This window comes from Mytilus galloprovincialis, chromosome 7, assembly GCF_965363235.1.
Source record: "Mytilus galloprovincialis chromosome 7, xbMytGall1.hap1.1, whole genome shotgun sequence".
In the NCBI taxonomy this organism is placed as follows: domain Eukaryota; kingdom Metazoa; phylum Mollusca; class Bivalvia; order Mytilida; family Mytilidae; genus Mytilus; species Mytilus galloprovincialis.
The window spans coordinates 64,871,999-64,897,376 of record NC_134844.1 but is presented as its reverse complement, the minus strand read 5'-3'; the positions used below and the strand labels follow the sequence as shown (position 1 = coordinate 64,897,376).

The 25,378-nt window shown below is 31.7% G+C and overlaps 1 protein-coding gene across 1 annotated transcript in view; it reads left to right on the top strand.

Annotated features, from left to right (window-relative positions):
- Positions 1–25,378, top strand: part of LOC143083484 (tyrosine-protein kinase BAZ1B-like) — a 42,950-nt gene that overhangs the window by 13,413 nt on the left and 4,159 nt on the right. Inside the window, exons 7-29 of the mRNA XM_076259742.1 lie at positions 563–728; positions 2,987–3,439; positions 4,357–4,691; positions 7,205–7,301; positions 7,835–8,003; positions 8,446–8,549; positions 9,480–9,629; positions 10,986–11,143; positions 11,797–11,933; positions 12,577–12,781; positions 13,346–13,412; positions 13,673–13,787; positions 14,208–14,325; positions 15,342–15,515; positions 16,370–16,427; positions 17,749–17,856; positions 18,688–18,826; positions 20,147–20,280; positions 20,480–20,620; positions 21,209–21,256; positions 22,354–22,487; positions 23,691–23,782; positions 24,506–25,155. Of these exons, the coding sequence (XP_076115857.1) occupies positions 563–728; positions 2,987–3,439; positions 4,357–4,691; positions 7,205–7,301; positions 7,835–8,003; positions 8,446–8,549; positions 9,480–9,629; positions 10,986–11,143; positions 11,797–11,933; positions 12,577–12,781; positions 13,346–13,412; positions 13,673–13,787; positions 14,208–14,325; positions 15,342–15,515; positions 16,370–16,427; positions 17,749–17,856; positions 18,688–18,826; positions 20,147–20,280; positions 20,480–20,620; positions 21,209–21,256; positions 22,354–22,487; positions 23,691–23,782; positions 24,506–25,155 (3,952 nt within the window). The remainder of the gene's footprint in view (positions 1–562; positions 729–2,986; positions 3,440–4,356; positions 4,692–7,204; positions 7,302–7,834; positions 8,004–8,445; positions 8,550–9,479; positions 9,630–10,985; positions 11,144–11,796; positions 11,934–12,576; positions 12,782–13,345; positions 13,413–13,672; positions 13,788–14,207; positions 14,326–15,341; positions 15,516–16,369; positions 16,428–17,748; positions 17,857–18,687; positions 18,827–20,146; positions 20,281–20,479; positions 20,621–21,208; positions 21,257–22,353; positions 22,488–23,690; positions 23,783–24,505; positions 25,156–25,378) is intronic.

The window sequence follows — 25,378 nt, the reverse complement described above, 5'->3', positions numbered from 1 at the left end:
CTTAATATTGTTTCCAGATTTTCTGGATAACATAAATTTTTGTGTGTATTTATTAATTCTGATTTTCAAGTAACATTCAAAATCATGATTAAATTTTTGTGTGCATTTATTAATTCTGCTTTTCAAGTAACATGTAAGGAATGACTGTAAAAAAATTTTCTGTCTATGAGGAAATAACATCAAAAATGTACACACACAGGTTATTTTCAAGTGTGCAACACATTTTAAATGTTATTTCCGATAGGCAGAACAAGTATTACAGTCATTTCTTATAATTTAATTCTAAATTCCATTTTAAACAGAAGTAAATCATGAAAAATCATTGATGACGTCACGATCACATTAAAAAATTATGTCTATGAGCTGATAAATACATCAACATCAGCCAATCAGAAGACGTGTTACATACAAAATTAAATTATTCAAAATTATGAAATTAATTTCTATGATTTTATGAGATGCTGCTTGCAAATAGTACTATAATAATGATGAAGCTTTTTAAACATAAATTATGAAACTTTTGAGAAAAGACTTCTCATAATTTTATGATCTTTTATTTCAGACGAGATGAAAAGCCTCCATCAAAAGATTGTTTACGCCATTTCATTCGATGTTATGCTGTTAGGTCAGGACAGAATCCAACATGTCCTTGGGTAGTGGATAGTAATAAAGTTAAAGATTATAATATTGCCAGTAAATTTGCAGATTTCCTGGTTTCACCTTTGAAGGTAGGCATAGTTTTTTTTAATGATTTTGGCGTAGAGGTATGGCCATGCTTAGACAATGTCCTGTCAGCTTAAATATTTATAGAATAACTAATCAAAGAATTCAAATAGAAAAAAATATTCAACAAGAGCGTAGCACATGAGTTAATTATCAGTATTGTTCAGTCACGAGTTGAATATTTTACGATATTTGAATTCTTTAATTAGTTATTCTTTTTATTACATTGGGAAATGGCTATTTTAAAGAAATTAATGTAAAACATGTAAGGAACTATATCTTTTTTCTACGCATTCACAATTTGTTTTGATCTGCTGTTATCGACGTCTTGACAACGCCTATTGTTGTATGACGTCGGAGAGTGAAATGATCGGTTTTTATTTAACTGGGAAATCAATGTAATTCATTCTAATGCAACAATGTTTGTAACGTTCATTTTGGTTGGATTACGTCACTTTCTTGCATGGCATCAATTGACAATTGATGCTATGGGACGTACGCGCAAGTGCAGACAGCATATGAAAGATTTTAAATACATGTTTTAACGTTGTTTTCTGTCAGTTTCATTAGAATGGAGATAACAATATTGTATTTTAAGCTCCGACGGCATCAATTGGGGATTAGATAGTCGCAAATACCCGTTTACTGTCTGCGCTAACGCGTCGCCAGTAAACTTAATTTGCGACCATCAAATCCCCAATTGATGCCGTCGGAGCTTAAAATACAATACAGTTATCTCTTAATTGCAACCAATGTAATAATGAATCTTATCCCTGTGATTAGGAATGATACAATTTCTTTCCTTCTTTTCTTCCAATGCCACTTATAATGCTAGCATAAATATTCCCTTCCTTTATGTCAGGGCTGAAGAGACACCCCTTTAAAAAGTTATGGTTGATGTATTGTGATGATGATTTAAGAAATACAGTCTGAACATTTATAGGGACTGGGGAACATTTAATGTATTGCTGGGGTGAAATACAAAATGCCTTGTAGCTTCTAACCCTCTCCTTCATTTAGTTATGGAATGTCCCTCATACTTGTTTATGTAAACAAAAGTATCATTTAAGGGGAAATACTTATTTTCATGCAGTCAAAACTCTTATGTTACTGGCTTGAAAGTTATCAATTTATCAGACTTTATCATAATTTTCAATTCTATACATCAAATTTCAAGAAATTTACCAGTGAAATGAATATTCACATATTCAAATTACAAATTGATGTGTATTTGTTAAACCATACATGTCAAGAAATTACAGATTGTCCGTGGTGTTTATAAAATTATTTATACTGCACTCGTTCTATTTAAGCAGTCAAAGTGCGTTGACTGTATATTAATTTCTATGTCATATACAGTCACTGACCCGATATCACTTTTCCTCATGAATATTTAAATAGAAGTTGCCGAAATAACATTTAATTATTCATACGACCTCTTCAACCTGTTCTTGTTTCCAATGCATACAACGATGCGTGGAACGACTCAACCTTGTTTCTTTTACAATTATTGGAAAAACATATTTCATTTATTAAAATTTTTTGTTTGCAATCTATAAATCATTAATTTGTTATGCTTATGGTTGATATTTTAATCCATACTAATATGATTTCTTTCACCATCGAGTGTGGGTTTCAACAGGTAAATGTACATTTCATTGTGTTGAAAATTTCTCCGTGAGCATGATATGAGGCCTTTTTAAAGGGGATTTCCCCAAATATTTAAATCAAATAAATAACCTTAACGCATTAAACAACAATTGAAAATGTTTTAATAGATTGCAGTATAAAGACAATAATAGTGCATTGACTTGACATATCAACGATATAAGGATTCGGCCCGAAACGGGGAAATAGCTCGGCACAGCCTCGCATTTCCCCGTTTCTAAGCCTCATCCTTATATCGTTGATATGTCAAGTCAATGCACTATTATTGCCTATATCTGTTGTAAAAATATCAATGATGTCATTATTTAAGTAATATTTAAAATTAGAGTTATCTTCCTTTGTCCATTTTTGACAAAGGAAGAAAATTCCCCTAATGTTAATATACATGTATGCAATGCAATGTTAAGTTTTCAGTCCCCAAATGCAAAAGCAATGCAATCCTAACCCTTCAGTGCTAACAAGCACTTTGAAATTACAAGGCAGAGTGCAGATTTCTTTTTAAAGTTAACAGCTTTTATAGTCAAGGAAATAATTTAAATGGTGATATTCAAAATGCCATACTCTTTTACAACTTTAATATTTTCTTACTTAATAGATGGCAGAGGTAGCTAAAAGAGCTGAAGAAGAAATGTCAAAGAAACGGAAATCTTCTTCACACGGTGGATCAGCCTCCAAAAAAGCAAAAATAGACAAAATATCGAAAAAAAATAGTGCTAAAAAAGACAATAAGAAACAATTGAAATTGACTGGATCACCCCTTAAGAAAAAACCTTCCAGTAAAAAGATTTCAGATGCTGTTGTAGTGACAGATTCATCAAGCGAGGATGATACACCTTTATCTCAAAGATGTCTATCACCCAAGAAGAAAAAATCTCCGTCCAAAAAGACCAAATCAGAAAGAATTGTTGTTGACAGTGATTCAGACGACGAACCTTCTTCCTCTAAGGAAAAGTCACCGAAGAAAAAGGCTCAGAAAAAAATTCCAAATGGAGATATTTCCTCAGACAGTGATGAGGAATCTGTACCACTCGCCAAAATTAAATCCAAGGTATAGTAGAAAGACTTTTATTGATTCTAGGTCACCTGGGTCTGAGCATCATGTGATCATTTGCCATCACGTGAGATCTGTTGCTGTTGACATCTGTAAACTTTTTCAAAAATCTTCTGGACCAATTTCAAACAAACTAAAACTTGATGATCCTTATGATATCTTATTTAAGATTTGTGTTTTTTTCACACAATCAATGTGGCCGCCATGGCTGAAAATAGAACATTAGAGTGAAATGCTTTCATAGTCTTAATATATAGATAACCATAATGGATAGGGAAAATCTGACCAAAGACATGTTCAGATCTATCTGAATAGGCAGAATTTTTACCTATGATTGAAGTCTTTGGAGTGTTTGTAAGAAAGACTAGTTGTTAAGTTTGCATGTTATATGGTAATTTCTTGTTTCTCTTTATATGTCTTTAAAAAAAAGATAATTGTAAAAAAAAAAAAAATTGGTTGCAAAAAGAATAAGAAACCCTGTGGTTGAAATCAGTTTAAATCTTAGGCCAAATAAAAATATATTTGTGGTTCCAGTAACCCTACCGTCCCTACTTTTTCGGCTTAAAAATAGCCTACCCTAAAGATTTTATTGTCATTTTTCATTAAGCACTGTTAAAGTCAGAATGTTGCTCCCATAGACTCAATGTAAAAAAAAACATAAAATAAAAAAAAATCCCTACCTACCTACCCTAACTTTTTTTCAGATGTAACTGGAACCACACATACTTTTTTATTTGGCCTTATATAAAAATGCATGATGCACAATATAAGTGAAAGCTGTTTGAAACATGACCGATTGATATTACACTAGAAGGAAGGCACCTTAAAATCAAGCCTCAAGTTACGTAATGAAAACATTGATTTATCTTTATATTTATCAGTATCTTAATGTTACAATTCATTCCTTTTTACAGGGTATGAAACAGATGACTTTGTTCGACATGTCCAAAAAGAAGGGGATGAAAACCCCAGAAAAGAAAAAATCAACGCCAATCAAGAAAAAATTAAAATCTCCACAAAAAGGAATGAAAACTCCAGATAAGAAAGCTAAAGTTATGTCACCACCTAGAACTCCAGCAGTTGTTTCCAAGCTGGTGCTTGCCGTGAAAGCAAAGGATAAAGGAAAAATTAAAGGTTTACTAGAAACAGCCTGTAAAGTCTTATCACTCAAACAGAGAGGAAAGTTACCTGTGTCTGTTAAAGATATGGTTGAAAGTAGTATAGCAAGGAGGGAAGAGAAACGAAAGTTGTAAGTGTATATGGACCATAATTTGCTATTGGGCTCCGTTTCCTATAACTATAGAAAAGTGATAAAATTTGAATTACTGTAAGAAAAGTTGTAACTACATCTAAAGATGCCATTATTTTTATTAACATACAAGTGTATGCTACTCTTCCCTAGAAAAAAAATTGAAATATACGAATTTCAAAGATTCTACAACCGTATTTTTGTGTCGTTTCTCGCGTTACTTTTTGCTTCCGAAGAGCATAACGCTGACTGATTTATAGATAATCGTCACCGGCAAATTCGTAACTTTTGCTTTCAAATAACAAAGAACATCGACCAATAAGAATAGTGAGAAGAAAATGCCGAGAACTATAAGTATTTATGTAGCAGATGTAAGAACAGTGGCGTGATTTTTGTGTCCGATTTCGTAACGCAAATTTTAGATGATGTAATCTGCTTTGTTGTAATAGAATCCTTAAAAACAATATGCAAATATGAACTCTCGCGAGATGTTCAAACAGGTAAATCAGAGATGATTTACATTCTTGTTTTGATCTTCGTAATAATTAAGTAAGAAAATGACGTTATCGTTATGCGTTACATTTCACACGAAACAGAAGTCCAGTTATTTATTAAAATTGTTTTTGTCCTAAAGTTCTAATCATTTCCGGTCATACGTGAAACATGTGACTAACATGTGATCACGCCCTTACAGCCGGACATACGATATACTAGTTCTAAACATTGTTTTTGTTTCCAACGGGATGTTAGCAAACATAATCTGTAGATTTGTTTCGACTTGTTTAAAAAAAGAAAATACAATTTTCAAAGAGATTGCGCCGGGGGTCTATTATTATTCCTATGTGCATAATGTTACATACGATCTTGTGTGAAAATAAATGCCCAATGACTTGACAAAATCGATTTCAAATTTGACCGACGTTTAAACACACTACGTTTCCCAATAACGATGTAAAGGGTCCTTGGAAAATTCAATCGGAATTACGTCTCTTATCATGGTGCCGATGTTCGTTGGATTGATTTTGCTTCAGCAGTAAATATTACTGGATATTTTAGGTGAATAAAGATAATTAAATGAAAAATGAATGTTAATATACCGTTACACTAGGAATGTACAAAGTTGGTAACTTTGTCACAATTTTTAATTATTTTTTTTTATTCATGTTCTGCAAACACTTTTCAGAAACGCAATAAACTTGTCAAAGGAAAAGTAAACTTTTACCAGGCATGACTTGAAAGGAAGTACTTTATTGATTTTAGCCCACTAAAGTAGGTTAAAATGTGGAAACCATGTAGATGGTGTACAGGTCACAAATATCACATGGTGCCTATTTTAAAGATTTTAATTCCAAGTTAAAAGTTTTTTTCTTTACTGGATTTAAAGAATTTTACATTGCCAATGATTTGGAATAAATTTTATATAACTGGAATTTCAAAACCAAATATAAATATATTTTTTTGGCCAAAACATCAAGATACAACGATTATGGTATCCTGTATCAATGAAGAAAATATGGAAAATTCTGAATAAATTGTACTAATTGTTTTCAAAACAAGCACATATTTAGGAGTTTTATAATACAGTTACAATTAAGATGGATTCTAAGAAAAAGTATACTGTTCAGATTATTTTAAGCAGATTTTGCAATAAAATAAAACTAAAGAAATGCTTTCGGTTTCTTATGGTTTCCTGTCACGTTTAAGAAAAACTTTAATATAACATTGAAAATAGATTTTAAATATTAACATGAAGCAAGTAACACTAGTAATGGTGTTTATTTATGCCTTTTGAATTATATTGTGCAAAATAAAGAAAATAAAGATTGGTTTCCTGTTTGGTTTCCTGTCACGTAAACGGTGAATCAAAATGTATTAATTTTTTCTCGAAAAACTCAATTGTTCCATTCATACTATTCTAACACCAACACAACCCACAAAATAAAAGTTAAAATTTTAGAACTTATAAAAAAGGATACAAAATGAAACCAAAGGCCGAATACCAAATTATGGTCCATATTATGTGTAAAGGTAACTCAGGCCACACTTGAAAATATGTTGGTTTGCCCAAACCCTACCGAGGCATTGGGTTAATAGGTAGGCATTTTCTTCTTTTTTTTTTGGCAAAGAGAAATTTTAGTATTAGATGTTTATTAGCCTTCATGCCTATCTGAATAAAAAAAACTTTTTCAAATCAGGAAAATACAAGATTTTGAGTAGGCAGCTTTTTTTCTGGATGGGTAGGGTTAGGTTAGGGCACAAAAACCTATTCTTTTTATGGCCTCATGTTCACTAGAAAAATTCTACTTTTATCCAGGATTTATGTATGACAGTTATTTAGCTGACTACAGTTTGATTTGCTTCTTAAAACAATTTAAACGCTGTTTGACTTGGTAAGGTCTAGAAAAATGACACCTAATTGCACATTTGTATAGGTTAGAGATATTTATTGATTTGGTTTTGTTTACTTTTTGGAGCTAGAACTTTAAAATTAAATTTTAAAAATATATTTATAGGGATGCTATGACACCAGAGCAAAGAGATGAATACCAGAAACAAAAGAGACAAGCCCAAAAGAGAAAAAGACAAGAAGAATTGAAAGAAAAGAAAAAGGTTTGTTTTTCAGAGTAAAAATCATGAAAGTAAGAGAACACCCTGTGAATGTAGCATTAGAAATCAAAAATTTTGTGAAATTATTACAACATAAATAAGAAGAAGAATTATTACTGGAAAATTGTATTTGAACTTTCCAAAAATATCAATCTGTTAACTAGAAACATGCATGTCATGCATATTTAAAAGTCATTTGTTTTAAAGGCAGTTAGTGTTTCACAAGGATTAAAATAAGCAGATATCTAAGTAAATGTGTTTATGCATGTAAAATTTGTATGAAAGGACATCCCTTTAATTGATATTTACGTCAGTAACATTTTCAACATAACTTGCATACATGTAGGTAAATTTTAAGAGTTGTTTAAGTGATGTCCATTACTGGTAACCGAGTTGACATATTGTAGAGGAATGTTTAAAATAATTAATTGTTTTTTAGCAATTTAGGTCTGCATCAATGTTAATGGGCTATGTTGTGGCAAGAAAAATATAGAATTAATATGAATACATAAATATTTATGTTTTGCTTTATATAGAAATTTGAAGATACAGAATTAGACCTTGAACCATTACCAGAGATGAAAATTGTGCCGACACCTGATGGTTTACCCAATGAACTCTTTGGAGATGTTGCTATGGTTACAGAATTTATCAGCTGTTACCAAGGATTGTTGATACCAAACAAAGAATTTCCTGTTTCTGCAGGTAAATACATATACACTGTATATACATTGTACATTCTATCCAAGAATTTTATCCATTAAAAAAGTGTGTTTGACATTTTGTCAACAAAAGTAATAAAAAAGCAAAGATCCATGTTAAAACTGTTCAGTATATCATGTTCAGTATATCAGAATTTTGTTTTCTTTCTGCATTTTTATTTAAGTTTTAGATTGTGTAAGATCAGATTTTTTGTTTGATTGAATGAATGTATAAATTCATTTTGGCACAGGTTCAAAAGGAAGACATCCTTAAAATAAGAAGATGTGGTATGCGAACCATTGAGTAAACTCCATCAAAGTCACAATGAAAATTAAATAGGTTAAAGTACAGCCTTTAACATGGAGCCTTGGCTCACACTGAGCTTATTCATATTTTTAAGAAGAAAAGAAAAAAGATAGATAGTATGAGTTCATATCTTTTTCAGAAAAATTAATGCAGTCCATTGGGAGTGGCAAAGAAGGATTTTCTTACTTGTCTAAAATTCTGTCAATATTGTTACAGACACTGTTGCAAGACCAAATATCAGAGGTTAGTCCAAAGCATAATTGTTCTTAGCTATAAAAAAAAAAAGTTTAAATCTCAATTGATCATTCAAATTTATAAAACAGTACCATAAAAAATCAACTCATGCATGTAATGTATTTACTAGTCTGTGCCTTAAGCTGCTAGCCATATGCCCAAGTCTAGTAAAAATTTATTTGGCCAAGTGGAAATTTATAAAAAAAAAAAATTACCATAACAGGAACTGTGTGGAATTTCTGATTTGTGCCTCAGCTGTAATTTTTGTTGGCACAGACGATGTTAAGAGATGTGATAAAAGTATGTGCTAAAGACACCAGAATTACATTCAAACCTATAATAAGAAAATAAACTGACAAAAAACGCCATGGTCAAAACAGGAAAAAGACAAATTAACAAACAATAGTACACAAAACACAAAATAGTAAACTAAAGACTGAGCAATGAATACCACAATATATAGTACCAGCATGGTTTATTTACAAATTCTACTCAGTGGTAATATATCAACAGTAAGGGCTTTGATTTGTGTTGATTACTCTTATTTTAAATCCTCTAAGTTGAGGTAATTTGACAGGATAAATTTGCAAAATATTAAAACTTGTACTTTCAATTATATGTGTGTGCAGCTATTTCTGAATTTACAGTAAGTGATAATCTTAATCTTAAAATGTCTCAGATTTGTTAACACCCAAAAATGTTTCATTTGATCACAAATTTTAATGAAATGCCCATGACTTGCTAGTATTTAGACTCAAAATACTTTTATTCAATACAATTTTAAAACCCAAATTTAAAACTTCCTTCTTTCTGAAGATAATCAATCAATTCCTACTTTTATTAACATGATTACAAGAACAACTTTTGCTGACTATTCATAATTCATTTCAGTCACTGCTTAACGTGAACATTTAATAATTCTGTTTCATATTTCTCCAGGATTACCAGGAAATTAAAATTTCATTATCCGACATTCCTGTAAACTCCTATACAACCTCAGAACTTGTTCGTCTCTGTCTGCGGAAACAGGACGTACAGGAGGATCACAACAGTGATAGCGATGATGAGGATAATAACGAAGACGAAGTGGTAGGTACACAAAACTTATTGTATATGTGTTTACTTATGTGGTAGGTACACAAAACTTATTGTATATGTGTTTACTTATGTGGTAGGGTAGAATAAGCATTAAGTATAGATATAAAAAGTTATGGGGTAAAACTGAAAAAGACTGTATCGACAGGTTAGAATGATGTGTGTTGACTTGAAAACTTATAAAACATTTTTGACTTGAATGACTTTTATATCTGAATTTGACAAGTAAGTTGATGTGTATGATGTACAATAAGGGTTGGCTTTTTCATTTGTTTTATTTAGTCTTGTAATTGAATGAAACCTTGACTTAACATTGTTTAACTTGATTTGGGAAAACTAGTTTTTTGGTTAAAAACTTGGATCTATCAGGCAAAATACCAATATAACGATGTTTTTAGTCCTCACGCATCTTAACAAGGAACATCAAAACCAAAACTGAGTTTACTTTTCATATCACATTATCATATTAAGGGACGACATCAAAAGTTTAATGAAGGATAAAAAATTAAATTCACACAGTTTTTTCACTGACCCCCCACACCCCCCTCTTAACTTAATTTGGGAAAAATTGATTGACCAATAGGGATATATGTAAAATCGATTTTAGATTAACAAAACTTGCAACAATGTTGCCCCCCCCCCCCCCCACCCACAAACTATTTGATTTAAGTTTTTTATCCTACATCGATCTTTTAATGTTGTCCCTAACTAGTCACGAATCAATTTTAGAGAAAAAACTATTAATATCTTAAAAATACTATACAGCTACTTTTGCATAGGTACTATTTCTGTACCAAAAATCTGTATTTCTGGAAATTTACTTTAAATATTTAGTACTATTTTGTTACTTAGAATTATTGTAATATTAAGGTACCTCTGTTTTACAGTACTTGATTTGTACTTGAAATTTAGGTACTACAGATTTTTGGTTGTTACATTTCAGCATTTTGAAAGTTTGTCTTTTTCAAATCTCGTAAAGTTATGATGTTCAAACATGGAATACTGTGATCATTGTTGGCATTATTTTTGTACTAATATTTTAAGTACAAATCAAGTACTGGAAAATACAAGTAATATTACAATAATTTTAAAGTATAGAAATAGTACTAAATATTAAAAGTAAATTTCCAGTACTACAGATTTTAAGTACAGAAATAGTACCTATGCAAAAGTAGCTGTGTAGTCTTTTAGAAACATTAAGCTCATCATAGAAACCATTGGCATATATAATATGAAGAAAATAAAGTTGGTCAAAAACTTATGTGTCATTTGTTCTCAAGTAGAGAGTAGTCTCATTGGCAATCATACCACATCCTATTTGGTAAATGTCATTATTTATTTTCTCAACAGCCTGAAGAAATCATCCAGTTATTAGAAAGCCAAGAATTGTATGATTTAGATGGTGAACAGAAAGTGAAGATTTTAAAAGGCCTTTGTCTACGTATTATGGGGACATATTCTGTACAGGATTACATGGAAGAAAAACAAAATGAAGCAACACAATTATGGTAAGTGTCACCTGTTCAGGAAGTTTCCTTATGTTGGACGCTGCCGGGAACATAATTATTCTTTTGGTCTGTCCAATTCACTACAATGCTAAAAAATTTGACAGAAAGCTTTCATACTTAGTTAAATTATTTGTAAGCATATGCTCTTGACCATAGTTTACCATAGTAATCTTAATTAACTATAAAACTCTGTTCATTTTTTTATCGTTTTGTTTCCTGTACATTAGTTTCTTTTGACATAGATTGTTAAATGAAAACCACATATCATTCACGGAAATCTGACCACAAATGATTTCAGTCTTATGTTCTAACAGATATTGCTGTAGTTGAGAATAAAGCTACATTCAAAAATAGTACAGAAAGAAAACTCGCGACCGCTAAGAACCTGTATTGCTTGTCTAGCATTTTCCATTAAATTGTTACAAAGTTATAGCCTAATTTAAACTTATGTAAAGAAACTTGAATACAAGAGACACATTTTGTATGCCTAATTATATAATGTAAACACCTTTGATCTCATTTCACATAATTGTCTGACTCTTTTGTTATAATCTGTTGGATTTTTTGTTACTGTGAGTAACTTAAGAATAGCAACCAGAAACCATTCTTAAAAGTTGACATTCAAACAGATATTTTTTTGGATTTTTTTTTAGGAAAAAGAAAATGGCAGAACTGAAGAAGAAAAATGATAAACTGAGAAAAGAAAAAGAGTTAAAGAAAGAAATGGGAGATAAATCAAAACAAGTGGAAGAGAAACCAGCAGATGATAAAGAAAAAACTACCTCTAAAGGTATGATGTCTTGACTTTATACAAATCATTACTTACCATTATTCACAGGGGTTTCATTATCTTTCATGTTGACTAGTACTTTTCACGTTTCAAGGTGGTACTTTTCAATTTATTCCATGAATATCTTATATAAAAATTCCTACATGTAGGCGGGACATGTCAATAGCATAGGAGGGTAAAAGTACCGGGTACCGCCTCCTAATGAATGGCCTGTATTCATGGATTTCCTGGATAAAGGTGAACCATAATTTTCCAACAAAACATATATGCAGGCTATGAAATTTTTCCTCCATCTCCTAAAATTTGTAAACACTAAAATAAATGAGTAGTGGAATCATGCTCTGCTTTGCTAAAAAATCTATTTTGTTGGAACTGTCTTATCTATCACCAACAACTTGACGGCGATGAGATGTAACATGGACATATTTTTGATATGTTATGCAACTACTTCCTGTTAGCAGATACTTAAATTTGTGGAATTTGCAACCAAACGTTTCTTCAGAACAAATAAACAGATTGACATCATATTTTTTCAGCGGTTTGTAGTGCTTTTAAGATCTATCAGATATCTGCTTCTTGTTTACCAATACTTAATAAGGGTATACTTAGCACGACAACTTATCATTCTTGTTTTGTTTTTCAGATGTATTACTGACATCATTTTACGGAAAAGTCAGTGTCAATGGTGGAGACAGTTCTAAAGGGACCACACCTGATGTGTCTGCAGATGAAGGTACTGATGGGGGTGGTGACCAGAGTGACCTTGCCTCTGTTGTTAAACGAAGAAGACTTTTGGCAAACCAGGCTGCAGCAGAGAAAGAAAAGAAGGACCAAGAAAGAAGAGAACAGTAAGATATAACTGATTTGATGTTATCATTGAATGTTTTGTAAAATTATATATAGGAGACAGAATACACATAAATGGAACAGCAACCTGACAACACAAACAAAGGGGCATCTGTTGGGCTAGATTTATCTGAAATAATATTTTGAATATCTTCTGTCAGTAGACTTAACCATGTGATTCTGGTTAAGAGTTTAAAATTAATAATTTTGATACGGATTTTAAGGCAATGAGGCTAAGGGGGAAGTGGAAAATACTGTTGAAAAATTTGATGTGTTCAACTCTAATCTTAATTGAATTCAGTTTCCTCCCAAAATAAAAGCTGACCTACACAAAATAGTACAAAAGTTCAGAAAGTGGCTTTAAACACCTGTCAATCAATGGATTTGATGTGTTTGAATCCTGTTGGTGGCAGGATGTGTTTTGACTCCCATCTTTATTAACAAGGGCTCTCCACCAATAAAAAAATAGCTGCCACAAAATAGCCACAAGCGCTGAAAATGGCATTCAACACCAACACTCATTCATCATTTCACTGATGTTATAAAAATACATTATTCTATTTCAGAAAACAGAGAGATTATGAAGAATATATGGAACAGAAAGAAAGAATAGATTTGGAAAAGGCTTTTACTGTAAGAGTTCAAAATTTGTGCACAAAATACCATATCCAGTATTTTAATTGATTGATTTCTAATTCTTGATAATGATAATCATAGCTTGATCACATTTTGTTTATGGAATGCTGATAAGAGAAGAGTTAATTTTGATGCACAAAAAAGAAATGATTGTCAATTTAAGTTAATACATTACAGTCGTTCTTTTTGTAGATTTCATGTTTCTCAATTTTATGATTTTCAAGTGATTTTGCATGCTTTTGTTATTATTTCCCCAGGAAGGAATAGGAGCAGCTAAACATGTTTTGAGAGTAACCCCTGTTGGAACTGACAGAAATCATAATAGATATTGGGTATTTTCTAAAGCTACTCCAGGGATTTATATAGAGAAAGGTAATTATAGCCTCTGTACTCACATTTGAGAAATATTGGTCAACGGTGTTTTTTAATTATTATTTTCTATGCAAGTCTTTGTCATTGAAATCAAATATTATTCCATTTTCAGTAAATTATAGTGAAGGTTGACCACCTTTATTCTATAAAGACAAGAATAACCAGTTATGAATTAAGACTCACCAGACATTTTTTATTTGACTGTCATCATAAAGTGTGTATTTAATTCCTCACATACAACAATATTACGAATAACCATGCAGATTTTTTATTATACAATAAAAGTGTATATTAGAAACTCCTTAAATAAATTCTAAAAAAGAATATATAAGTAGATTCATGTGTTAATGAATTATGCTTAAACATGAAAGATAAATTTGCATTTATAGGCTCTATTTAAAAAAAATGATATCATTTCAGGTTGGGTAACAGACGATATAGAATATTGTTCTCAGAAGAACAAAAATTCAGGATCCGATGAAGAATCATCTGACGAAGACGGAATTAAATCACAGACAGATGTCAGTGAAGAAAAAACGTAAGTTTTATGATAATATAGATTTGTTGAATGAGTAAACCAACTCAACTGATACTTGAGTTTAAATTTTAAGTCTAGATGCTGAGAATAAAATGTTCTCACATACATTCACACCAATTTGTATCAAAAATTAAGTAAAACTCAAATCAAACAAAACACCATGAGAATGAAGAAATTAATGCATGCTTATCAACCCAATAATATTAATATTCCACGTGGCAGTTAACAAATATCAAAATACAAGCAGTTCATGAAATACATTGTATTTAAAAGAGAAATAGACTATTTTTTTTTTATATTAAACTACATGTACTACAGAAACTTGAAGCTGATAACAGGAAAAATGACACTGTCAAGCAGAGGTTTACTTAATTTGGACAACATATGATGGTAAATGTATTTTCATGGGTTTCCAATTTTCCGTGGATTGTGAAAAAAAATGGTATTTTTTGGATATTCATTCTATGGTTTTACACAAGTCTGCATACAAGCCTATCAAAAATTTGTATTCCATTGAACATTTAAATTTGTGGTTTACCTTAAGGGAGCTGGCTTCTCAGTTGTAAAGTAATTAACTTTTTAAAACACTAGCATATATTGATAGTGGATAAATAAAGAAATCTAAAGAGCAAAAAAAATATATAGCTCACCGTGCTTGTTTTCGAGATATTAGCCATTGAAATTTTGGCGGGAAAATGTTCTCTCTTGACTTTTCATAGCTTTATCATTGACAAGTTTAAGTCTTCAAAAACTATTAAAAAGTAATTAAAATTTTATAAGACTTTAACAGACAGCTTATCATTATACATGTAAAAGAATTATAAAAAGAAAAATAGGGGTCACCGGGCAAAGTTTGTTAAGGCATTGAAATGGATAAAACCAGAGGATTCCGAAAATCTGACCAAAATTCCAAAACATGACAAGCGAGCTTCCTTAACCCACAAAATCCAGGAAAATTGGTATCCCACTAATAATAATGAAACCACAGTAAAACAATTTACTTGACTCTATTTCAGTGTTCCACATAATGGACAGAATTTATGGTTTACCTATAATACGTTGGCTGAAATTGATGAACTTTTGAAGAAACTGCATCCTCAAGGTTATAGAGAAAGTCAGTTGATAGAAGAGTTAAAGAAACGATATGACCATCTTGCAAAAGGATTAAATGGATCTCAGCAACCAAAGAAGTAAGAAAAATAATTAAGATTTTTGTCGAGCCTTCAACTTTAGTCGAAAAAGCGAGACTAAGCGATCCTACATTCCGTCATCGGCGGCGGCGTCCACAAATATTCACTCTGTGGTTAAAGTTTTTGAAATTTTAATAACTTTCTTAAACTATATACTGAATTTCTACCAAACTTGGACAGAAGCTTGTTTATGATCATAAGAAAGTATCCAGAAGTAAATTTTGTAAAAATAAAATTCCATTTTTTCCGTATTTTACTTATAAATGGACTTAGTTTTTCTTCCAGTTAACATTACATACAGTCTGCAGTTAAAGTTTATAAAACATTTATTAGATTCATAAACTATCCTGGATTTTTTAACAAACTTGGAAGCTTCTTTCAATCAAAAGACAGTATCGAGAGGGAAATTTTTATTGATGTTTTTCCTCATTTTTGTTGAGTCTGCGATTAACAGCAAAAGTAGGCAAGACACTAGGTTCCGTGGAACCCTTACGAATTTTTAAATGGAAAATTTGAAAAAATATTTAAGTCTGAACGCAGGAGATTTGGTAAGAGAAAGTCTAAAGATACCAAATGGATATTCAAACTAGTTAAAAATAAACTCTGACTTTGCCATGGCAAGAATGAAAAAAGTCCCAAAAAAAACAAATTACTGTATACAAAACACAAAATAGAAAACTAAAGACTTAGCAACATGAACCGACCCAAAATCTGGGGTGATCTGATGAAGTGATGTGCTCTGGAAGGGTAAGACAATCCTGCTCCACTTGTGGCACTCGTCAAGTTGGTCCTGTAAGTACAAGATACAATTGCCAGTGGATATACATGTATATTTTGACTTGTATGTTTTCTAGAGTAAAGACAGAAGGAGAGGAAGAGGAAGAAGAGGATTTAGTGAAGGCATTCAGGAAGGTAGGCTTAGAGAATGGAAATGTGTTGGTTATGGGGAGATTTTGAAACTCCCTCCAGACCCCTCACCTCAACAATTTCTGGGAGCTCTCAATACCCTTTCTAATCCAGGACATAGGTGTACAACAAAAGAACAAACTGTAGAAATCAGTTGAAAATGGCTTGATTGTCAGATCTGCACTCAAAGCACAAATGAAAACCTGACAAAAACCACAGAATGAGGAAAAATAGATTTTTTATTTAAATATTTTATTTCATGGTTTTGCCATTGTTTGCTTACAGATGCTACATGCATCCATGTTGACATTAAAATTGTGGTTTACTTATACTCACAAAATCCTAGAATAATAATGAATTCATAGTAATTGCAATTTGAAAAACCAATCATATCATTAAAGTCATATGAAACCTCAAATTAAAACAAAATATGCATATGTTTTTTATAACTAAATGGATAGTTTTCATTATACAACTTATGTTCATATACTTTTTTCTAAGGAAAATTCTTTAATTTGTCCACATTTAGAAGAAGTTTGCTTATTTTTAAGTGCTTGCTTCCAGGAAGCAATTTGCCGACACATTTTCTGTATGCATAGTGACCTGAGCGTGACCCTCCTCGCAAAAATCCGGTGATCGCAATACGCATGAATCTGTCAATAAAATAAACAATTATCTGATTGTAGATGTTAAACGTGCTAAATACCCATGCTTTTTGTTATTTGTTTACTATAAGGTGACAATCGGTAAACTTCAGCTTCGAAACACAGCATTTAATGAGCTGCCATATTTGTTAAATCATAACAGACAGAGAGAAAAAAAAAAGGACGATTATACGATACATTTGGGCAAAAACGGATAAAATCGTGCACAGAGGACTAAGTTTATGATATATACATGCATTGGTTCAAAAAATTGGATAAACTATATTTTTACCACTCACTCGTTTCTTATGACTTTAAACATGTACCAAAGTGAAGATTAAAGAACTGACTGGCTTATTACTGCGTCTGCTACATGTTATAAAGAATTTAATGCTGTAAATTCATTTTATTGCATGCATTTATTATTGCGATTTTGTCATTTTAGACTAGAATGTGATTTTAATTTTTCTGATATTAAGAAAAATCCTGTTTAATTCATATAAATAATTTCCAAATGTGAGTTTAAATTAATGGATCATAATTTTGTTTGCATTTTTCGCAATAATAAAAATATTGCAAAAATTTCGGAATTTACAGTAAAAAAAGTTTAGCTGCAATTGATTTATACAAGAATTGGAATGATATTTCTAAGTTCAGATTTTCATTTTGTTTTATTTTATTAGGAGTTATTAGAAACAGAAATCCGTTTGAAGAATGGTGGTTTAGGTGGAGTTCCAGACTTTGATGCTTGGGATGCAAGATTAGAAACTGCAACAGAAATAGCTGATTTTGTAAGTTTATTGTTACTTGAAACATAACCTTGTGCAAAATTCAAAATTATGAAGAAAAAAAACAAACTGAATGAAGCACAAGTTAAGTTTTGAAAATTTGATCTTTTCTGAAATCATTTGTAGTAATAGCATACTTTCTACCAAATGAATAGCTGAAAAAATTAATGAGTATGACATTTAAATCTGTAGTTAGATGAAGATTGTTAGACTATGATACATTTTTTTAGCTTAAAAGGTATTCATGTAATTAGATTTGTGTTTTGGGGTGTGGTCAGATGACAGACAAATTTTAACCTTAACTTGACACATAACAAGGTTATAAAGATTTTCATTTTTGTTGAAATTAGAAATACCACACCAATTATTTTAAGTGCCTCCTGATCACATATACAATTATATCTGGATCACTTATATGTAAAAGCTTTATTACTCCCCTACTGACGAAGTCGAAAGAGGACTTTAGGTTTGCACTCCGTCAGTCTGTCCATCTATCAGTTTTTTCTTCATGTTTGAAGATATTGATTTGATATTGAGTGCATTGTTTTATGATGACAAGTTACAGATCAAGTTCAAAATTTGTTCCGCTTCCGACGATTTTGTGCAGAGTTATGGTCCTTTGACTTAGAAAATTCACTTAAATTCATCATGCTGGAAGATATTGACTTGTTATTTGTAATATAGTTTACACCATTACCAGTTATAGATCAAGATAGGATTATGTTTAAATTAATGCCATGAACTTTTAACCATTTGTTAACTGGTAGGGGACAATGTATTGCCATGCAATACACAAACAATGCTTGTTTAATTTATACATGTTTGTATTCCCAGGGTCAGCTCTTAATAGAATCACAAGAAAATATCTTAGAAAAATTTAGGCAAGGAATGATGGCAAATAAAAAGAGAAGATTGAAAGTTACTGAAGTCAAAGGGGAAGAGGAAGAGGAGGAAGACCTTGATGACTCTAAAGGTCAGTGGAGGTTAAAAGGTCAAATATACTGTTTACCAATGTATTCAAAGCAAAAGGGCATTTTCAACAATATAATACAAATGGAATGGAATTAATGACAGTTTTAGCAGTCAGTAATATAAAAGTGATATCAGACTCAAATAAAAATTTGGGAGTTTTTTTTTTATATGAAGATGTGGTATCACTATGAGCATGATGAATGCCAATGAAATAACTTTCCATCCAAATAACAATTTGTAAAAGTAAACCATTATAGGTCAAACTACAGCCTTCAACACTAAGCCTCAACTCAGACCGAACAGCAAGCTATGAAGAGCCTCAAAATGACCAAATGTAAAACAATTCAAACAAAAAATAAAAGAAAGGAGATGGTATGCTGCAACTCTTAAAATTGTTAAATTAATCTCACATTTTATCTATTGTTAAAAAATCACAATGCACTCAAATTTTTTTTTTTTAAATTTACAGTATATATACATGTAAACACAATTGTTGTATATGGCTTCTTCAGATTTGCAGAAGATGTGGTACAAAAGAATTAACAAATTAACCAAAAAAGTCCATAAAACCTGAAAAAATCAAACACATGAACAGGTTGGGATCAAACCCTCTATATGGTGATTATACCTGTATAGAGGGATAATCCTTCTATAGAGGGGTAAAATTATCCATCTATAGAGGGGTATTTTTGTTTAGACTGGATTTAAATCAAAATAGGGCAGAATGGCATTCTCTACTTATTATGGCAGTAACCTGGAATAGTTGATGCACCAATTGATGTACTTAATTTAATATGCACATGCCCAGTTTGATGCTTATCTGACTAAATATAAAAGCTATTGTTCACCATGATTGAAAGCTGTGATGATCAGGTAAATTCTACTCACTTATGCCTCACTGAACAGAATTTCTATTGTTAGATTTAACATGAAATTTAAAGGTCAACTATTCCTTTTGTTGTTGATCAGGTGTTCAGATAGGTTTACAATAGATTGCAAGTTTTGTCACTTTAGCAGAAAACTGGTTATCCCAATTTTTAGTAAAGTGCATATGTTGATGCATATAATGCTAGAGATTATAGCCAATATAACTAGAAAATGCCATTCTGTCCTAATTTGCTTTAAATCCAGTGCAAACAAAAATACCCCTCTATAGAGGGATAATTTTATCCCTCTAAAGAAGGATTATCCCTCTATAGAGGTATAATCACCATACAGGGGGTTTGTTCCCAACCTGATGAAAGGAACAAATGTAAAACAATTGCCAATGTGTTCTTGGACAGAAAAGATTATACTGATATTTTGTATTATTTGCTTACAGAAGAAGAAACTGAAGTTGCAGGAGTTGTTAACTGGAGAGAGGCTGTGAAGAGTTGTACGACCATGTCACGGTTACATGTACTGATTGGCATGTTAGACTCGTGTATAAAGTGGGAAAAATCGGCAGAAAATGTGGTATGTAGTTCCTGTTATATGACCTTTCATGTCTTAATCTTGAAATTGATATTCTCTTAAAGCTTTTCCATATTTTAATTATGGGCGATAGGAGGAACGCAAATTAATAAATTGTGGAATATCTTGTTAAAAACTTTTTTTTTTTATTATTAGATTAGTCATATTAAAGGTCAATAAAGCTTTTATTTTTTCATTCCAGAAATGCAAAATTTGTCGTAAGAAGACAGACGAATCTAAGTTATTGTTGTGTGATGAATGTAACCAGCCTTTCCATATGTTTTGTTTACGTCCTGCTCTGTTAGAGGTACCAGAAGATGACTGGTTCTGTGCTGCATGTGCGGTAAGTTTGGGTTATTTTATATGGTCAGTAATTAATAAGTACCTTTGCTGTTTTTATTGTAGTTTTATAGTAGTTTATATCAAAGACTAGATAATGTCAGATACAAATCTTCTTTTTTTGAAGTTTCCTGTCTGACAAAAGATTGATTACTCTGATGTAAACTGCAATTTTAGAAAATACTGTAATAGTTAATCAATTGATGAAGAAAGATTATTTATTATTATTTAAGGAAATGATGCAAGCAAATAATGATATCAAACTTTAAAATGCAAGTTTTTAATCTAGTAAAACTATCAATTTTTCCTCAATTATCATGTCAGATGATAAAAACATTGCAAAATTTTCAAAATTTACTGTAGTCTATTATTTTTCAGAATTTGGGATGCCTGTGTTTAAAACCTTGTGTTTGATATAACTCTCAAGACTCCTGATCATAAATATATATTCGGTAGTCAAGAGTACAGAATTTGTGCTCCAAGTGCAAAATACAGTATTTAGTCAGAGTACCATAATAAAATTGAAAATGGATAAACATGCTTGAAATGTTTATGACCACAAAGTCTGAATTCAATTCTATGTTTATTTTAGCCTAAAGACCTGAGAAGGAAAGGGAAGGAAATACCTGGAGATTCTGAGGTAAATTATTCATGATATAGTAGAAGATTTTTAAGTGCAGATGCCAGAAACCCATGAAGGATTTTTTTTTTGAGAAAAATTAAGAAGAATATCACATTTTGTTGATTTGTTTGACTTTTTATGGAATAATTTGTTTGTGTGTTAACTGTATTTCTTACAAGTGGACACATTCCAGGTAGATTGTCAAAAAAGCTTTTTAGAAAATAATGATTCTGAAATTTTATTGCTCCTGCCTCACTACTCTGGTAAAAGCTAGGTAAGGGTTGTACTAGAATTAAATGCATGAGGTGAAGGGAAAGCACTCATATTTATAAATTGTGGTTGGTTGCATTATTTTAGAATTTTGCAATAATTATAAATTTTAATGAAAATTTATATATTGGATTGAACAATTTATTTATTATGCACTTTGGTGTTTATAAAATCACAACTGAAATATTGATTTGTTTCCCTTATTTTATCTAATACTTACCATCCTTTTGGTAACTTATCTTTTAATTCAGAATTGAATTCTTCGTTTATGATTTCATTTGGGATGTAAAAGCGTTCACCAAAATGTGCTCACGATCAACATTTTTACAACCCTATGTCTATGAAATAATCAACAGAAGCACTCATATTACTGCATGAGATTGCTGTTTCATGAACTGTTGTACAGCTCTCTTATTATTACATGTGTCAAGCTTTTGTTTATTTTCTCTGCATTGTTTTAACATTGTCACATATAGGATGTGAAGTAATAGCTGTTGTGTTTGATACAGAAATTCAATTTGATATTGAAATGCCTCAGGATTGTTGTAACGCCAAATAAAAAAAGATGTGTATTTCCTATTACGGAACCCACCCTATTTTTTAAAGCCTGAAAATAGCCTATCTTAAAAAACAGTTGTCATCTTTAAATAAGCACTGTTAAAGCCAGAATGTCGTTCCCATAGACTCGGATGTAAAAAAAAAAATGTAAAAAAAAAAATCCCTACCTACCTATACCCTATTTTTTTTTCAAAGATGTAATAGGAAACACCCATATAATTTTTCTGGCTTAAGCCATTCAAAATTATTGATTTTAATGCTACATACATGTAATGTAATTATTACAGGATGAAGAGGGCGACATTAAACATGAAAAGAATTGTATTGAATGTGGCGGTGATGAGGGACTAATATTCTGTTCTGAATGTCCATCAGCATATCATTTAGACTGTCATAATCCACCTCTGAGGAGAGAACCAAGGTAAACATAAGTCATTTTTATGCCCCACCTACAATAGCAGGTCTGGTCTGTGCCTCCATTCGTCCATCCCTCTGTTCGTCTGTCCCGCTTCAGGTTAAAGTTTTTGGTCAAGGTAGTTTTTGATGAAGTTGAAATCCAATCAACTTGAAACTTAGTACACATGTTCCCTATGATATGATCTTTCTAATTTTTATGCAAAAAAGTTTTTACCCCAATATCACAGTCCACTGAACATAGAAAATGATAGTGTGAGTGGGGCATGACCCGTGTAATTGGAACACATTCTTGTTAATTTCATATCTTTTGATAAGGGACCCTAGTTATGTCATCTTGTTCCCTTTAGCAGACTGCTGCCTTAACCTAATTCTGCTTAAGGTGGAAATATGTTTTGATGTGAGAGAAAATGTATCCCTAATCGACAAAGTACAAATTATCTATAGGCTTGTATGCAGACTTTAGCAAAACAACAAAATCAAACATCAGTGGGTGGTTTTTTTTATGCCCCACCTACGATATTATGCCCCACCTACGATAGTAGAGGGGCATTATGTTTTCTGGTCTGTGCCTCTGTTCGTCCGTCCGCTTCAGGTTAAAGTTTTTGGTCAAGGTAGTTTTTGAAGAAGTTGAAGTCCAATCAACTTGAAACTTAGTACACTTGTTCCCCATGATATGATCTTTCTAATTTTAATGCCAAATTATAGTTTTGACCCCAATTTCATGGTCCACTGAACATAGAAAATGATAGTGCGAAGTTCAGGTTAAAGTTTTTGGTCAAGGTAGTTTTTGATGAAGTTAAAGTTACATCAACTTGAAACTTAGTACACATGTTCCCTATGATATGATCTTTCTAATTTTAATTCCAAATTAAAGTTTTGACCCCAATTTCACAGTCCACTGAACATAGAAAATGATAGTGCGAGTGGGGCATTCGTGTACTATGCACATTCTTGTTTTAATCAACAATAATTGGTGCCCTCCGTAATATTCAAGCCTCTCAAAATTATGTGTCTATTTTATTGATTAATGCAATAACATAAAATATGGACAATTTTTGGCAAAAAGGTCCCTTGTGCTGTTGGTATGACTGGATTTGAACCTTATTTTGCGGCTCACTAAACATGGGAATTTGATAAGGCACAAAAGCATGGTTCAATTTGTTGGTTCTGTTTGTTGAAATAACAATAAAATATTTCTTTTTTACAGAGGCAGTTGGTCATGTAATGACTGTAAAGTTGGTATTAAAAGATCTTCTAGATGGCGCTCCCAGAAAAGAAATGCTCTCATAAACAAAAGAGGTACGAGTATGCATTTAATATGTTTAAACATACATGTACCACAGCTCCTGTTGTGTGTCATAGCAACCAATGAAAGATTATAATTTTATTAAGACAAAGAGAATACTGTGGATTCATTTATTTTCGTGGGTATCAATTTTCGTAGATTTCTGAAAACTTGCATATTCGTGGTTATTTGATTTCGTGGTTTGGTCAATATCTGTATACAAAGCTAACTGAAATATGATATTCGTTGAACATTTGAATTCATGGTTCATCTGTACCCATGAAACCCACAAAAATTGGTATCCAACGAATAATAATGAATCCACAGTACTTTAGGTTTGACATATAGCTTTATAAGGTTGAGTTGCAGCTTTTAAGCAATTTTCACCTTTGCAGACACTTCCTGTTTACTGATTGTTTGAATCTTTACAACACTCATTGTACATAAAAAAAAAGCATGTCAGCATTCTTTTCTTGACTTTTATTAAAGCAAATAATCATCTTCATCAGTTATGCTTCAGTGCATATATGGTCCTTTGGTTAACTGTATATCATATGGCAAGTTCTAATTTACTCAAAGTCTAGTTAAGCTATTCAAAGAAACATTAGTAAGGTTAAAATGCATATTAAATGGTAATGAATTTTCAACAAACTATGAATGGAAGTCAATGAAGAATTTATAGTTTGAAATACAATTATATGAATTATTGTATTATTGTTGATATTTGATAATTGCAGCTGCACCTAAAAGAAAAAATTATAAGGAGTGGTCAACAGAGAATTCAGATGAGGAGTCGGAGGAAGAGGCTCCCAAAAGTGGAAGACGTGGTCGTGCTTCAAAACAAAATAAAGACAGCTCTGATTCAGAAGATGAAGCTCCAAGTAAAGGGAGGCGTCGACGGGCAGCAAGACGAAAACAAGATAGTTCTGACTCGGAAGAGGAAGTACCATCTAAAAGTAGGCGTGGACGACCAGCAAGAAGGAAACAAGAAGACTCAGAAGAATCGGAGGAAGAAAGTGAAGAGCCTCGTGCTAGCGGAAGGAGAGGCCGAAATTCTAGAAAACGCAAAGACTATTCAGATGAATCAGAAGCTGAAACAAAGTCTTCTTCACGGAGGTCAGATAGGTCTAGAAAAACTTATAAAGAGGACTCTGAATCTGATAGTGAATCAGAGGAGACCTCATCTCGAAAAAGAAAAAGGGGGAGGCCATCAAAGGGTAAAACAGAGGACTCTGATACAGAGGAAGATCAACCACCATCAAAGGCTGCTAGGAAGTCAAGGCAACAAAGCTCATCAAGGTCAAAGAAAGGGCAAACCTCTGCAAAAAGTAGTCCAGTTATAGAAGAGAAGAAAGCTACATCTAGAAGAGCACCATCTGATTTATCTGTAAGTTATTTAAGGCTTAAGGAATTGTTATTCTTACTGTTCTCTCTCTCATGACTTAACAAAAATGACAAAATTTGAATTTTAGCTAGTGATTTATTTTTTGGGTGAAATAAGGGTTATATTCTTGAAATTAGCTTTTGAGGTGTGAACTTTTTGAAATTTTATCATAACCACTGCATGGAATTTTCGTAAATGAAGTGAGTATAATTTTCACAACATCTCG